This window comes from Corythoichthys intestinalis, chromosome 2, assembly GCF_030265065.1.
Source record: "Corythoichthys intestinalis isolate RoL2023-P3 chromosome 2, ASM3026506v1, whole genome shotgun sequence".
NCBI lineage: Eukaryota > Metazoa > Chordata > Actinopteri > Syngnathiformes > Syngnathidae > Corythoichthys > Corythoichthys intestinalis.
In genome coordinates, this window is record NC_080396.1 from 36,247,863 (window position 1) to 36,264,353 (window position 16,491).

Consider the following 16,491-nt stretch of genomic DNA (forward strand, 5'->3'; position numbering starts at 1 on the left):
CCATCTGGAACCTCGCAATTTCTATTACAAAGCTCCGAAGCAAGGTCCCAGTTCACTTCGTAAGAAATATGGGATTTTCCTGGCCTCAATGAGCGACATTTACCTATTCAAAAACATGAATTCCAAATAATGACGGCATTTTTTGGTATCCTACAGATGTTGAAAGTTGGTGTGGGAATTTTCTTTTTTTAAATCGGCTTGAGTCCAGTTTGTCAAGAATTTATTGAATTTAGTTTGTCATCAATTGAATTTAGTTTGTTAACAAGGGACCTCGCTTCGGAGCTGTAGCCTATAGTGGAGATTGCGAGTTTCCAGATGGGGCTAAGCCTACTCCATAATGAAGTACTGTAATTGTTTGTTAGCTATTGTTTGCTCCACTTTTAGCTTACATTTAATCATTACAGCAGGCAAACACTTAGCAAGCTCTTCATACTAAAACAGTTGTCTCTGCCCTTGCCTGTTGTAACAGGCACAACTCCTCTTGTTGCGTCTGGCTCAGCAGCCCTGTCTCCTGACCCCCTTTATGAGCCAGCCTCATCTTTACTCCCAACTGAAGGAGGTGAGGAATTAATTCGAACCCTGCCACACCGGGAGAAAGCCCGTCTGGGGGCCATAATGTCGGGTGAAAGTTTGGCGAGGCTTCGGAGCTCTGCTGTCTGATATCACATTCTTGTATGCTATTTTTCCAATAATTTTATTAATTGTGATTTATTGACCTGTTTTGCACATGCACCAATCGTTTTAAATCAAACAAGAAATGGAATCATGTTGTCCAAATGTTTTATTGCGATCAATATCTGCGATAAAAAAGAATGACATACTATTTTTGTTTATATGTACATACCTTGTAGTATCTCCTTGTAACAACAAAATCCGTGTCAGCCCTTTTGCATTCGGCAAATGTAATATAATTTGTAATTTCACCTCATTTTGATCATTCAAGTGGCCGGCGAAACAATCTACACCTCACGTCAACACAGGCTGACAGGCTGTAACAATTTTGTCCACGGATGATCATCGAAGTGATAAAAACAATCATTCAATCTCATCTACGTCGTGCTGAAACCATTTTTGGAGATTCAGTGGGTTCCTCTAGCTAGATTTTGCAGTTTTAACTTCGTCAACACACTGCTAACTTCAACCGCAACTCATAAGGATTTTTCTAAACCGGAAGTTTGAAGCAGAAATTTTCGACGATGGTGCCGCCCATATTTCGCTCAGGAAACTTGTCTATACCCTAAGAATTTTTTTCTGTTATATTTAATTTATTTATTTAGACAGACAATGTTGAGTGGTCTTAAGACATGTTTATTTTTTTTCATTCTTGGATAGTTAAGAGATTATTAACAAGTTTGTATTCATTGTGTATGCTAATAGAAATTAGCTTATGTTCAAATATTGCAATTTTAAATTTGCTAATAGAATCCAGACATTTATTCTGGGAGGTTTCAAAATGTTTCTTTAGTAGTTTTTGAAAACAAAGGTTTGAATCGAACGGTGTATCGCCTAAACCAATACACGTGAAAATGAGTATAAATCAATACAGATTTATTTTTCATCGATCATTTAGCCTATCAATTAATTAGGTTGATATTTGTGAGAAATGTAGCCCTGACCCCAGTTCACTCAATCTGTTTGGTCTTATTGATGTCCCGTCCCCAGCAAAAAGTGTACATGCAGGTTCTGATGTTATATTGTCCCTATCAATGTTGAGATCAAACCGACGCCCTTGTCCACTTCATTTAAACTGGGAAGACTGGCATCGATAATTGGTGTGAATCTCTCCCAATTAAAAATGATTAATTGTCTAGCACTGTCCATGGCAGTCAATGGTTTAATTTCCTGCCAATCTCTCCCAGTCAAAAATGATTGGACATCTACCTATTGCTGTCAATGGCCGCCGATGAGTTAAATGAGTTCCCTTTGGAAGGGTTATCGCTTTCGCATGATTGATGAACTGTACTGTGCATTAGCACAGTGGAAAATAAGCCTCACCTGTAAGTCACTTGGAATTAATGTCACACTGACTCTACGACGACTGCCGTTCTAGCAAAGAGCAGAAGGATTGAACGTGAGCTGCGGCGGCAATTTCAGCACAAACATCAGATCCTCATACCTGCTGATAGCTTTTCCTCCAACTGTCACTGTCGTCTGGATCTAGGAGTAAAACAAATCTGGGTAAGTCTAATTATTAGGAAACAAAAGTTTGGAGGCCAAAGAGACCGAAAGGCGCTCCAGGCTCGTCGATACTCCTGCAGGAATTCTGCTGCTGGATCATCTTCCTGGCCTCCTCCAGCTCAGCGTCGTGTCGTTCCAGTCGCCTCCTCACGTTCTCCACGTGAGCCACCATGAGCTCCACTGCACGACTCACACGGGCCTCCTAGTATACAGTTCGCATTTTACCTGAATTTCTCATAAATACTCTTCACGGTTGCCTCAACATGGGAAATGAGCATGAGCATTTACCTGGTGTACTGCTCCAAGCACCTCGGCCGTGTTGGAGATACGTTCTACAGTGCCAGTGAGGATGTCCAGCGATAACTCCAGCTTCTGCACGATCTTACTACGCTTGCTATCCAGGCACAGGCTCTTTAGTGTCTGGATGAGAGAGAGTTTTTAATCAGAAACCTGTTGAAAATTGCGAAACAACACAAGATGTACCTCAAGCGTCTCTTTGCCTCTGGACAGCTCCAGCAGGACGTTCTCCTCAGCCAGGTTGCGGGCGTGCTCTTCAGCCTGGAGCCTCTGCTTCAGCGTGTACTGGTCACAACGGAAGGCCAAGGCGATCTGAGAGAAGGTGTTCTGATAGAAGGTCCAAAAGAAACAGTTATCAGGACTTTTGAATGCATTATTTGACAAAGTAAATACCAAATAGTATATAAGAAGAAACACTTACTTCCAAATCCATCTCTGACATCTCCACACTGCCAGAGAACGAGAAAACAAAGCCCCAATTAGAAAATGAAAAAAAAAAAATCACATTTATATTTAGACTGAAAACATGTTTTGTGGAAGTCAGGGTGAGACCTGCTGAGGCCCACACGCTCTATGATGGACAGCTCGTTCCAATTCGTGGTTGGTGGCTCCTCTTCGCTGCTTTCTGTAATTTGAATGACTTCATTAGATTGGGTGGAACACTTAATTTGATAACATCTAAACTATAGAACCACAAGACACTTGTTACACTGCTGGCCAAAAGTATTTGCACCCCTGTAATTCTTTCAGATAATTCTCAACTTCTCCCAGAAAATGATTGCAATTACAAATGCTTTGGTAGTGATATCTTCATTTATTTTTGCTTGCAATGAAAAAACATAAAAGAGAATGAAAAAAAAAACAAAAATTAAATCATTAGCATTTTACACAAAACTCCAAAAAATGGGCCGGACAAAAGTATTGGCACTCTTAGCATAATACTTGGTAGCACAACCTTTAGACAAAATAACTGCGAACAACCGCTTCCGATATCCATCAATGAGTTTCTTACAATGCTCTGCTGGAATTTTAGACCATTCTTTTTTCGCCAACTGCTCCAGGTATCTGAGATTTGAAGGGTGGCTTCTGCAAACTGCCATTTTCAGATCTCTCCACAGGTGCTCTATGAGATTCAGGCCTGGACTCATTGCTGACCACTTTAGAAGTCTCCAATGCTTTCTCTTAAACCATTTTCTAGTGCTTTTTGAAGTGTGTTTTGAGTCATTGTCCTGCTGGAAGACCCATGACCTCTGAGGGAGACCCAGCTTTTTCACACTGGGTCCTACATTGTGGTGCAAAATTTGTTGGTAGTCTTCAGATTTCATAATGACATGCACACGGTCAAGCAGTCCAGTGCCAGAGGTAGCAAAGCAACCCCAAAAACATCAGGGAACCTCTGCCATGTTTGACAGTGGAGACCGTGTTCTATTCTTTGAAGGCCTTGTTTTTTCCTGTAAACTCTATTTTGATGCCTTATCCCAAAAAGCTCGACTTTTGTCTCATCTGACCAGAGAACATTCTTCCAGACGTTTTTGGCTTTGTCAGGTAAGTTTTGGCAAACTCCAACCGGGCTTTTGTATGTCTCTGGGTCAGAAGTGGGGTCTTCCTAGGTATCCTACCATAGAGTCCCTTTTCACTCAGACGCCGACAGATAGTACAGGTTGACATTGTTGAACCCTCGGACTGCAGGACAGCTTGAAATTATTTGGATGTTAGTCGAGGTTCTTTATCCACGATCCGCACAATCTTTCGTTGAAATCTCTCGTCATTTTTTCCTTTCCGTCCACATCTACGGCGGTTAGTCACAGTGTCATGGGCTTTACACTTATTGATGGCACTACGCACGGTGGACACAGGAACATTCAGGTCTTTGGAGATGGACATGTAGCCTTGAGATTGCCCGTGCTTTCTCACAATTTTGCTTCACAAGTCCTCAAACAGTTCTTTGGTCTTCTTTATTTTCTCCATGCTCAACGTAGTACACACAACGACACAGACAGAGGTTGAGTCAACTTTAATCCATTTTCTCTGGCTGCCAGTGTGATTTAGTTGTTGCCACCACCTGTTACGTGCCACAGGTAAGTAACAGATGCCGTTAATCACACAAATTAGAAAAGCAACACACGATTTTTCAAAGGGTGCCAATACTTTTGTCCGGCCCATTTTTGGAGGTTTGTGTAAAATGATAATGATTTAATTTTTTTTCATTCTCTTTTCATTACAGGCAAAATAAATGAAGATATAACTACCAAACATTTGTAACTGCAATTATTTTCTGGGAGAAATTGAGCATTATCTGACAGAATTGCATGGGTGCCAATACTTTTGGCCAGCAGTGTATGTACTCATATTTATATGTTCAATTATATGCACTATGTAGCCTTTTATTCTCAGTCAAAGCAATCGTGCATTCACATTCTGGTTAGTTTTCACATATACCATTTGGTGTCATAGAAACAAAGTTATCTCAGTCTTTTGATTAACACAAAGGTGGAACATGAATTGGATGTTTATGACAGCCAATGAGTTAAATACAGCAAGGGTGTAGGTTTGGTCTCAACATTGGGTGGGACAGTATGACAGCATAACCTGCATGTACACTTTTTGCTGGGAACAGGACATTAATAAGACCATACAGATTGGGTGAACGGGGGTTACATTTCTCACAAATATGGACCTAATTAAATGATAGATTAAATGATCAATGCAAAATAAATCTGTATTAACTTATACTAACTTTCATTTGTATTGGTCAGGTGATACACCATTCGATTCAAACCTGGTTTCAAAAACTACTAAAGAAACTTTTTAAAAACTACCAGAATAAATGTCTGGATTTTATTAGCAAATTTAAATTGCATTATTTGAACATAAATTGTATTAACATACTTACTTTTTACTTTGATTATTCTTAATGATTATCTGAAAAAATGTCTGCGTAAGCTGCAAATAAAAATATTCTAAAATGAATAATGTAGAAAATTAATACCTTTTAAATAAAAAGTCATGAGCTAATCAAACGTGCATTTGAGAGGAAAAAATGGACCGCCACATTCAGCAAGTAAGTCTCAACATGATGAAAATAATTTGCTTAATAATGGTGGGGTCAACTCTATCCTTACAGCATTTGGGTAGACAAATTTACTTATATAACTGTACTAATTATTATATTCAAATAAGGTTGCTAAAAAGTTGCAGGGGAATAATTGAGCATCCTGTCGATAGTGTTATGTCCCTTCTGTCCCTATGCAAAACTACGCCCTTGAAAGAGAGTACTATGAAATTTAGAAACTTTAGAGTGTTATTAGGGGCGATAACAGTGTGTACATTATTATAATTTTACCAAGCGTTTTTTTAAAAAATTCATTTTCATTTGTTTTTGACATTTTATTCATTAAATAAATTAAAAAATATAGAATTCATCAGACAAATATAAAAAGAAAAAATACATTTATACAAAAAATAATATTTATACGTGGATATCACATTACAGGTCATCTAGGCCATACTTGTATACCAAATGTTAATATTCTGGCCTACTTGACTCGAAATATGAAGTCCACGTAATGTTTATGGCGGAAAACACCCAGGTGACTTGAAGTTCCGCTCTGAGATACCCAATTTGGCCAAATTTCAAAATTGTCCTATATATGTATATGTATGTGTGATACATCATTGGAAAGCTTAAAATCTCAATTTTCTGGGGGAAGAAAAATTTTGAACAGGAGGGCATTTAAAAAAAAAAAAATTAAACAGCAAGAATTAAAGACGTCACAATTTTAACAAGATATTATCGCGTAGTTACCTTGTTTCGATCCAAAAACTCCATGTAGCATGTATCACCGAGTGTCAAGACACAGCTGTGAATGGCCACAGCCAGATTTTTTTTTAATTTTATGGGTGAAACATGGTAATATAACAAGGGTCGCGATGCAGAAATCGCAGACAACAAGGAGTGATTGAGATTTTCTTTTTCATATAGTTACCCTTTTAAACGTTATTTTTCAATTTTTCTTTGTTTGGATCGATTATTTATCATCTTTATGAGGTAGATATCCGTGACTTTTTTACAGAAGCCAAATTTTTCATTGTGATGTAATTTGTTTAAAATATGCGAGTGAATAATTTTTTAGTCTTTTTTTTTTTTTTTAAACGAAATATTAGACATCAATTAATGATTCTAAGCTAAAAATGACAGACATTTTGAATAATAAATATAATTACCTTCTTTTTATGGTTAGGTTGACACAAAAGCGGTTGCGCGGTCTGTAAACGGGGGTTTTCAGGGTAAAACGGACAAATTAAAAATAGTTTGGGGGCTTAATGTGCCATGAATCTGCTATGGCAGCATAAAGGCATATTGTTCTAGCAAACAACAGTTGTTTAGGCTTAAAATACTGCAGTTTCTTTTAAAGAGGATTGCAAGAGCAGCAACTGCTTTTTCAGTCCTTTTCCGCCTATATTTTTTAATCCATCCCCGCAGCTATTAATTTACTTTATTAAATTACCAAAAATAGCCACTAGCTCTACAAGTAGGTTAAAATGAATTTGATGTCCATTGCTGTCAACGGCAGTGAATTAGATGTTTCGCATGGAAGTAATTAACAAATCTTCCCATAACTGGAATTCCCAGAATAAAAGCTCGAAGTCAACGTCACTCCGTATCATATACAATGGCAAACACAATTTTACGCACAGAAATGGACTCTTGTAGCCATAATTACCTGAAATAAAAGTTTGGATAATCGTTAAGTGGATGCTTAATGTACAGAATTGAAAGTTGCTTTAGCAGTAGTGATGTGATGGCGTTGATGAGCTACAGCTATTGCAGTGCATTCTGGGATTTGAGGTTCAACTGCCACTTTTGAGATTTACAGCTACTTAGTCCCGCTTAACATTTCAAGACAGACCATGAATACGAGTGGTTAAGAAATGCCAAGAAAATCCGAAACGTACCATCATCGCTGTCATCAGGGTCACGAGTAGACTCTTGATAGCCATTAGCCTTCACATCTGACTGAAAGACAACTGAACTTTTTGCACGCTCTTCTTTTGGGTCTGTGTCTATGTATTCTACTCACCTGAGGTTGCATGACCATACAGACAGAATCCATTCCTATGCCAACTACGCTTTTTCCAAGTCAACGCTACCTCACTGCATTTTAGCAGTGGCTACTGTGCATTCAGCCTCGTTCTCTAGCAGTGCTGAGAATAGATAATCCCATTACGATATCCGCAGTCAAGACAGAACAAGTAGCTTTTAGACTGCTGCTTGTCATGTTTATCTTAAGCAAAGAACGCGACATCCCACCTGACTTGGAACATGCAAGACCAACCCAACAGTAAATGACATAAATGAGCATCCTGTCTCCAATAGCAACGATTATTTCAGTGCTACATTAAAATGAACACTTGCACACCGTCATGGTTGGAAAGTCATTTTATTATTTTTAGAAAAGACGCTGGGGCTTTCCCATGGTGCTCTTGATATAGAGGGCACGCACATTCTGCCAGTTCTTCTTGAGCAGTGACACCAGGAAGTTGACGGCCAGATGGATGTTGTACACCAGCTCGTCCTCTGTCATCTTCACGTGTCCCACGGCCACAGCAAGACAGAGGACCTGAAGCGCACAAACTCATGATAAGGCATACTGAGGAGCGATCGTGGCGCATCGTTGGAAACTCATTTTACCTTCTTCATCTGGAACTTGATGGTGGATTTGACCTCATCCACTTTGGCGTTCAAGTTCTCGTTGTGGGTGAGCAGCGAGGGGAACTTGCCGGCCTTGTTGAGCCCGGGGCCAAGGATACGGGGAATCTGCTTGATCAGAGACTCAGAAGCCAGGAAGGCGTCGTACTTCTTGGCTACAGAAAAATAGCGATCGATGAAGATCCCGAGCTCGTGGTACATCTTGTGGCGCTAGCGACAGATTACTCCTCACCGAGCTTCTTGACCAGCTTCTTGTTCTTGTTGAGCTTTTTGAGTGCCTCCACATCCATGTGTGGCAGGTTCGCGCTTTTGGCCTCGTCGCAATGCTGCTGGTCTCCCAAAAGGCAGACTGAGAATTTGGGTCTGGGTAGAGTCCTCAGCCTACACAAAGAGTCGCAAGTTCACAATTTGCACAACCCTGCACTGGCGAGGCCTCAGCCTTTCCTCAAATCTAAAGGCTCATTTATGCTCAGATGTATAGGAAGGGGAAAAAAACCTGATGAACACTGCTATCGACTGATCAATAAGCAAATTTGCACATTTCTGGATATGACTTAAAGCAACCCAAGAATAATATTCTACCCAAAGTTGAACATAAATGAGCCACAGCAGTTTAAATGTTTAAAGTCTTACCCATACCGCAAGAATGGCAGGGGTCCAGCTGACTTCATTCATAACATAGTGAACATTGGTCGGCCCGAGTTGGCTAGCCACAAAGAACTCAGCCTCTCAAAGCCTCCCCTCATGTTTTAAGACCCAGGGTAGGGGTCCGCCTGCCGAGGCCGGGTCAGCTTCGGCAGACTACCCAGAGTACTTTTCCGTGCCTGCGACTGGCCCGTCCGAAAATACTATGACTAAAAATTCAACTTCTACTGCATTGAGACGGTGCCAGACGCAAACTTGGAAAAGGTTGGGTGAGACAGAAAATGGTCCAACCTGACGGTGCCGGAGAAACGCTTGTCCTTCTGGGGATCATAATTTTTCAGGCTGATCTGCAGCTCCACAGTCTCCACAAACCTAACATAGAAGTCACATACATTAACAACGGTGACAAAAACGATTACATCGACAGTCAATCAAAGATTATATTTGCCATTATTTATCAGATGAATCATTTTATTCCTCTGGATTACCGTATTGGCCCGAATATAAAACTGTGTTTTTTGCACTAAAATAGGACTGAAAAAGAGGGGGTCGTCTTATATTCGCGGTCTAGACGTTATACCAATTTACGACGCTAGATGGCGCCAGATATCATTGAAGTGATGTTCTGTCATGCCAGATCTCAGCTACTCTCAAGTTTAACCAGTTTGCATTTTTTTATTGCAATGTTTAAGATTTGTTTCAAGACTAGTTACCGTTAGACTTCACTTTGATGGTTAATGCGGTTATTGCAATTTTGTTGTTTTATCACAATAGATTGATTTATTTACATTTCAAAAACCAGAAGCCATTCATTTACGAATGTGATTGCACTCTAGTTTACATATTTAAATGTTCAGATATTAAGATTTGAACGAGGCAAAATAACATGCTTTTTCTCTCATATATATTGTTATAATCATTTGTTTCGGATGTACTATAATTATTTTCTAAAAATTTGGTGTTCAAAAAGTCTTTTCTCAAACTTGAGTCTTGAAAAAGACTTATAATCAGGGCTGTTTTATATTCGGGCCAATACGGTAATTTAGTATAATCTGCCTTCATCAAGTAGATTTTGTCTTCTTAGGGGAAAAAAAAAAAATTAAAAAAAAAAAAAAAAAAAAACAATCCCCCACAAATTTCAAAATATTAAGAATTTAATACAATTAGATTTACAAATTTCCCCTTTTGAATTTTTAAAGGAGCATTTACACAAAAAATTAAATAGGATTCGGGCAGCTTATATGTCAAAAACACGAAAATTGTTGTTAATGCGTTTGTTAGTCAATGGAAACCTAATTAGCAACGCTCAACAGTCTACAAGGAATTAAACCTGTTGCAAAATGCAATATGTCAAATTTTTGCATGGTAAATAAAAATGAGGGCGGTAATTTTCCCAGCTGCGATTGATCGCCACATGCGTGCGTGCTGCGTGCATTCGGCACATGTGCGTGTTGATTGCATGTGAGACTCCAGTTCCTTTCACAGATCTTTATTGGCCATCAACACGCCATAGAATTTAAGTTCTGACATACAAAATAAGGAAACACAACTATATTAAACATTGTAAAAGGTTAGCATTGCTACATTGAAGCTAATGGAAAAATGACAATGTACTAAACACTTTAGCCCGCTAGAAAACATTGGCAGTCTTCTCCACAACACAAAATTGAGGTTAAAAAGTGACTTCAAACATGAAAACTCGCTGGATTACAGCATTTGCAAACGATGCGAACTAAAGCAAATCTATTACTGACACCACATGCATGACGAAAAGTGAAGTACACTTTTTTTTTTTTTTTTACTAAGTATAAAGCTTACGGTTAGCGGCTTAGCGAACGGACTTCCGGTGAACATTTAAAAAATAAAAGCACATCATGTTCAGATCGGAGGTCATCTCACATCAGATTCTACACTAATAATACATTTAAAAGGACACCCATTATGACAAATCTGATTGGCGATGATAATATGATGTAATACATGACAATAATCTTACTTCAAATTTATGAACATGTGCACTTTGCAGGACAAGATGAGTTTGGATGTAATACTTTTTAACAGGCTCTAATTGGTAGACAACAAAATTGCCATTGGGTTTCTGACCTATTTCGTATTCTGCAAAATGACTCGTGATGCATTGCATGTGTGTGTGTGTGTTTTTTAAATACATTTATAATTTTTAATATAGTTTGTATTTTATTTAAGAATAAAACTTGCATTTGAATAGATGATTTATTAGGATGTATTGTCACTATTCGTGGTTGAATTGGTTGAAAAGAATTGACAATAATATCGCATACCGGCAATAACTTATGAGACACTATAGAAAATTTGTTATCACGACAGGCCTACTAGGAATACTTACTTCCTCTTCTTCGTTTTCGAGCCTGACAAGACTTCCCTCACGGCCTCAAACAAAGTGTCTCTGGAAACCTTACTGCAACACAAATAAGGAAGGATTAGCAACAAATTATGCTTAGTACACGAGTTTATTCTACCTTTTACCATCTAAAAAACAAAAAATATTAAATTATTCTGCCTTTTACTGCAAGTTGCTGGCATAGATATCTGAAAGATACTAGAGACTACAGGTAGGCATCTTTGGGCACCTAACGATTTGATTACGATTCAGAGGCTACGATTCGACTATAAATTGATTATTGATGACAGCCCCCTCCCAAGCTATTTCGTACATTAGTTACAAAAATTGTACAAAAAGCCTCTCAGGATTAAAAATGTGACTATTTCAGTATCAAGGTAACAGTTTTAAAGCGGTAAATAAAATACTCAAGTCCCCATTCTGTATCAGCAGCTTTAAACTACATTTAACTATTGTTGTGAATCAACAATTTTGTTAAAATTGCTCCCGTTATTTCCCTATCGTCTACGTTCGACATGTGAAAGTTTTAAAACTGTTTTAAAGACAGATTCAAGTCCAGATTTTGCCGATTTAGAAGTATTTTAGACAAAAAGTTCATTAGATTCGCTTGGAAGGTTCGCTACAACAGCCTTCCAGGGAAAGCTACTTCTTTAAGATGGCAGCTGTTTACTATCGCCTGCAAGTCTGTCATTAGCATCTAGTTCTACATACATGATATGTATTATCTACTGTAGCATTATGTGGACGTAGTTTGTAGCGGCTGTCAGCAGCAGTCAGGTTTTTTTTTTTTTTTTTTATCTAGTTGCATGAGTTGAGCCAGAGACATGAGTTGAGCATTGTCATTAGACTCATGGTAATGACAAGCATAATGTTTACTCTCGATCCGTTCCTCATTGCGTCCCCAAGACCACGCGGAGTGTGTTTTAGTTTCGCTTTACTTGACATATTTCAGTAATCAGAATTTGGATGTTTGTGAATTGCTCTCGAATCTTCCACGGCCAAATAGCGAATAATCTAAGAATCGGAAATTTCGCACACCTCTCCTAGAGAGACCAATTAACGGCCCAGCCAATTTGGAAATTTGACGTTTATCAGTATTGGCCTTTTTTCTTTTTTTTTTAAATCCGACCAGCCGATATGAAAAAAAAAAAAAAATCTATTTAAAACTGGGTTATTTCGGCTAAGATGTAGCCGCGCCTCTCTGTCCTGCACTAATATTTACCCCATCCTCCGATTGGTTAAATGATAAATTGAGTTATACTTGTATTGCGCCTTTCCACCTTTTTAAGGCCCTCATAGCACTTCACACCTTACCCCAGTATTTCTCAAATGGTGGGGCGCAGAGCGATGCCAGGGTTGGCGCAAGTGACCTCGGGGAACATGTTTTTTTTTTTGGCCGTACTAGAATAAAGTGTACTTGCACATCCACTCCGTGGGTGGCAGTGGCGCTCTCATTTTCAAAGTGCGTGCAGTATTTTTGAAGGTAAGCAAGAGCACACGGAAGAGACTCATGTAGAGCTGGACTCACGCTGCGACCCACTGTCTTCTCCGGTTCTCACGCGTCCGGCCGAGAATTGCCGTTTTCGGCTTGGGATCGTCACGACCACCGCCCTCACCTACGGTTCTCCCTCGGCCGCCGAGAATGCGCTTTTTTCGGGCCGTTTGCCTTTTGGCTTTGACTTTTAATATAGTGGGAAATGACGAAAGACCACTGTTTGCTGAGTCTAAAAATGATTATAGCGGAGAGTCTGAAGCCAAATCAGTTAAGACGCCACTTAAAGACATTAGACCTCAATCTCATTGATAAGCCGCTTGATTGTTTTTCAGCGAAAACGTGCCGAATATTCCCAATTGTCATAATCGTCCCGCTTTGTCAGTGTTATATCAGTAAACCGGTGATCACTGTGGTGAATCGGCGAAAATAAACTTTCCTTCTGTCCAAAGACACTTTCCCCCCCCTTCTATTCAGTTTTGTTTTTTTCGGTCAAATTCTTTTGGCATGTTGTCTTGAAGAGCAAATGTTTCTAATCAATTTGAATTTGTTATTATTTACTGATTTTATTACATTTTATTTTTCAGTATCAAATGGTCAAAAATGTACCTTGAGTGTATTTTTACAGTTTGGATGTGACTTTTTTATTATTATTATTATTTTTTACATCAGGCAAATTGATACGCGCTAAGTCTTTTCTGTTACAAGCAAAACAATGTTAATAAAGTTATACTTTATTATAAGTTGATCTATGTTACTTTTTTCTTTAATAGAAAAAAAGGACACAATGTTAGGCTGAGGCGTACTTATAATAGTAATATTATAGACAAATGATACTGTTTACAGTGGCGGCAGAGAGTTGGGGGGGGCGCGAAACATTTACGTCTTCCTTGGGGGGGGCGTAACAGAAAATAATCGAGAAGCACTGCCTTACCCTAATCTACAGTACCTACTGGTGACACAGCACCAGGAGCAACGTACGGTTTAGTATCTTGCACAAGGATACTTAGATGAGGTCATCAGAGATTTCTTTTCTGCGGAAAAATTTCAGAGCTATTTATGCAATGTTTTATTGAACTTTATAAGAGATGTTTCTGAGCCCAGGAAATTCGGGGAGTACTGGAGCAAATAATTTTCTATTTGCGTGATTCAATAAACATGCTTATGCATTTCAATGAAGTTCAGTGTTTGCATTATAATCCCCCCCCCCCCCCCAACTTTTACTGCAAATGAATATCAACTCCAAAAATCGGTTATTGACCCCTCTAACTACTACTAATCTGTATCGGTCCTGAAAAACCCATATTGGTCGAACTCTAAAATATACATTCACAATTCATCACCAGTAGACAAAGTATGAAATTCATCATAACTGAGGGGCAACACATTAGGGTCTCACGTACCATGATTGAAAATCAGAGTTGCTAATTCATTATATCAAAGGGACATATTATTAAATATGTGCTTAAACTGTAACAAATGAAAGCTTTAATTAAGCCTAATTCAACATTCTCCGTTGATAAGTTGATTAAATAGTCCATACACTAAAAAAGTTACTTTTCCAATGTTAAAAGTTAATTTTTTAAGGGATAGTCTTCTTTCTTTTACCACAACTGGATGAGAAATCGTTTTAATCTAGATGATGATATTTTAGGGACTTAGTCTTTGTAAATTTCTATTGTGCTTTCCTAGCACTAAAATACCCTTTAGGCTACTATACATGGTGTACCATCGAAGAATTGTCACACAAATAAAAGTGCATCAATACAGTCAATATTGTGATGTTCAACAACTGATTTATAATGTAGATGCCAAAAAATAACCCTACAATTGTAGGATAATAGCGGATGCAACATGATTGTATCTTGACACGAAACGCGGTGCCGCGCGCCGGTAAACTACGAACTGGTCAGAGAACAGCCAACAGAGTAATATGGTTGAACAACTGTCTGATATATTACACACTACTCTTCCACGATTTTATTACACAGATTGGAGGTTTAATCGAAACTTAAATTTTATTATTTTAGTCATTAATTTGTTAAAACACACCATACCTCATTTTAGCAGCTCTACCCTCTCGCCTTGCTACGCTAGAAAGGAAGTACTGACGGAAATTGCGTCAACTAAAGGCCGCTTAAGTTACGTCATCAAAAAACGCCGGAAGTTTTTTTTTTTTTTAAACATGTAAAATCATATTCTCGGTAATCGCTTTGGTCATATAATCATTACTTTGATCTCGTACATTTTTTATTCACATATTTTACAGCGATTTGACTGCTGGTTTTTAGGAAAATTAACAGTTTTCTAATTTTTCACCTGAAAGCTTTTAGAACATCGCTAAAAATGTTTTCTCAATATTTTCAAATAAAATATTCAGTAATCTGAGTATGTAGGTATACTATCCTTGTATAAAAGATACCTAGTCTAAAAATGTGTCAGTTTGAATGATTGCTAATTACGGGTTTTTAACTGAAAACTGACTGCAAATGACACAACTCGCTAAAAATGACATTCGTCTCTCAGTATTTTTGAAGCGAAATACAGTAATCAGAACAGCGGGAATACCGAAGAATGTAAATAAAGCATTGGTAAAATAAACCAATCAAGACATTACCCAAATTTCATGTAATCAATTTTATAAATGTTTTACATTGTTATTGATTTTCACCTATTAACGATTTTTTGTATAAATACAAAAAATATATACATTACTTCATGATTAACCAATTTTAACCCTCGAGTGCATAGTGGTCACTACAGTGGACGGCTACTGAAACGTACCTTTCTCTTTAACACATTCACTCCCAGCCATTTTCACCGGTGCAACCCCCTTCGCTCCCGGCCATTTTACTGGATTTTAACTGATTTTGCAAGGCCCACAGAAAATTCTGTTCTATATAAACATGTAACCCACTAAAGAAAGACTCTCTTCTTTCAGCAGGAAAAAAGTTACTTCATATCTTTTTCCATTCTTTAGAAATCAGCATTAGAAAATAGCTTAGTTTGAGTAATTTTCCAATTTCTGATGAAAAAACTGAGAAATTGAGCTTTTTGTGAAAGCATACATTTCAAACATAACTTTGACTTTAACACAGCTATTTTTTTGCTTTTGTGACATCCCAAATATTTGAATAATGTTTTCCTTCTACAAAATAACATAAACAACAAGACAAATAGAGCTTTTGATAGCAAAGTAACAATTTATTTACACATAACTAAACTATCGAACTGAGAGATGACGCTGTTGTGCGCGTTTCTGGCTGAGTCACGAGACACTAGAGTGTCACGAGCGACACGAGCGGCCGAACACGGCAAAGCAAACGCTACCCAACGAGCAACACAGACTCAACAACATCATCCGCTACATTGGTGATCCCGATCGTTGTGCTCGGTCGTCTAACGCCTGGCATCCGGGACGTCCTCCTGAGTGTTCTGCTCGGTCATCCGCCGCCTGGCATCCTGGACGTCCTCCTGGTTGTCTCACTTGGTCGTTCATCGCCTGGCGTCCTGGACGTCCTCCTGGTACATTGTGACTATAGCGTTGAAAGTGCTGAAATTTCCCAAAAATCGTTGGAAAGTTTATCAAAGCATAAAATCAAACAATGGTTTCTGTATTTACAATAGAACACAAGTTCATTCATTTTTTAAATAGTATATTCATTGTTTTATGTTGAGTGTGGAGGCGCATGGAGTCCACTGGATTGTACATGTCTATAATTTCATGGAAAAAAAAAACTCATATTTATTCAATTTCCAAGCCGCTTATCCTCACAAGGGTCATGGAGG

The 16,491-nt window shown here is 38.4% G+C and overlaps 2 protein-coding genes across 2 annotated transcripts in view; both read right to left on the minus strand.

The window, feature by feature from the left end:
* The window catches only part of si:ch211-163l21.11 (inositol 1,4,5-triphosphate receptor associated 2), a 16,484-nt gene extending 8,634 nt beyond the window's left edge, over nt 1–7,850 (minus strand). Inside the window, exons 1-8 of the mRNA XM_057827375.1 lie at nt 7,432–7,850; nt 3,028–3,100; nt 2,897–2,924; nt 2,662–2,802; nt 2,467–2,598; nt 2,224–2,380; nt 2,117–2,157; nt 1,996–2,046 (exon numbers count right to left, since the gene is read on the minus strand). Of these exons, the coding sequence (XP_057683358.1) occupies nt 1,996–2,046; nt 2,117–2,157; nt 2,224–2,380; nt 2,467–2,598; nt 2,662–2,802; nt 2,897–2,917 (543 nt within the window). The 5' untranslated portion in view covers nt 2,918–2,924; nt 3,028–3,100; nt 7,432–7,850. The remainder of the gene's footprint in view (nt 1–1,995; nt 2,047–2,116; nt 2,158–2,223; nt 2,381–2,466; nt 2,599–2,661; nt 2,803–2,896; nt 2,925–3,027; nt 3,101–7,431) is intronic.
* Nucleotides 7,851–7,897: 47 nt separating this feature from the next.
* rpl10a (ribosomal protein L10a) lies at nt 7,898–14,852 on the minus strand. The gene is made up of 6 exons (XM_057827389.1): nt 14,760–14,852; nt 11,196–11,267; nt 9,122–9,202; nt 8,418–8,566; nt 8,168–8,340; nt 7,898–8,096 (listed from the first exon to the last, which is right to left on the minus strand). Exons 1-6 carry the CDS (start codon nt 14,762–14,764, stop codon nt 7,926–7,928), a joined length of 651 nt encoding a protein of 216 aa, XP_057683372.1. The 5' UTR covers nt 14,765–14,852; the 3' UTR covers nt 7,898–7,925.
* Between the last annotated feature and the right edge of the window lie 1,639 nt (nt 14,853–16,491).

Coding starts and splice junctions, on each gene's coding strand:
- rpl10a (XM_057827389.1), bottom strand. Junction 8,341..8,417: donor GAAGCTGGTCAAGAAGCTCG/GTGAGGAGTAAT, acceptor ATTTTTCTGTAG/CCAAGAAGTACGACGCCTTC. Junction 8,097..8,167: donor TCAAGTTCCAGATGAAGAAG/GTAAAATGAGTT, acceptor TGTGCGCTTCAG/GTCCTCTGTCTTGCTGTGGC.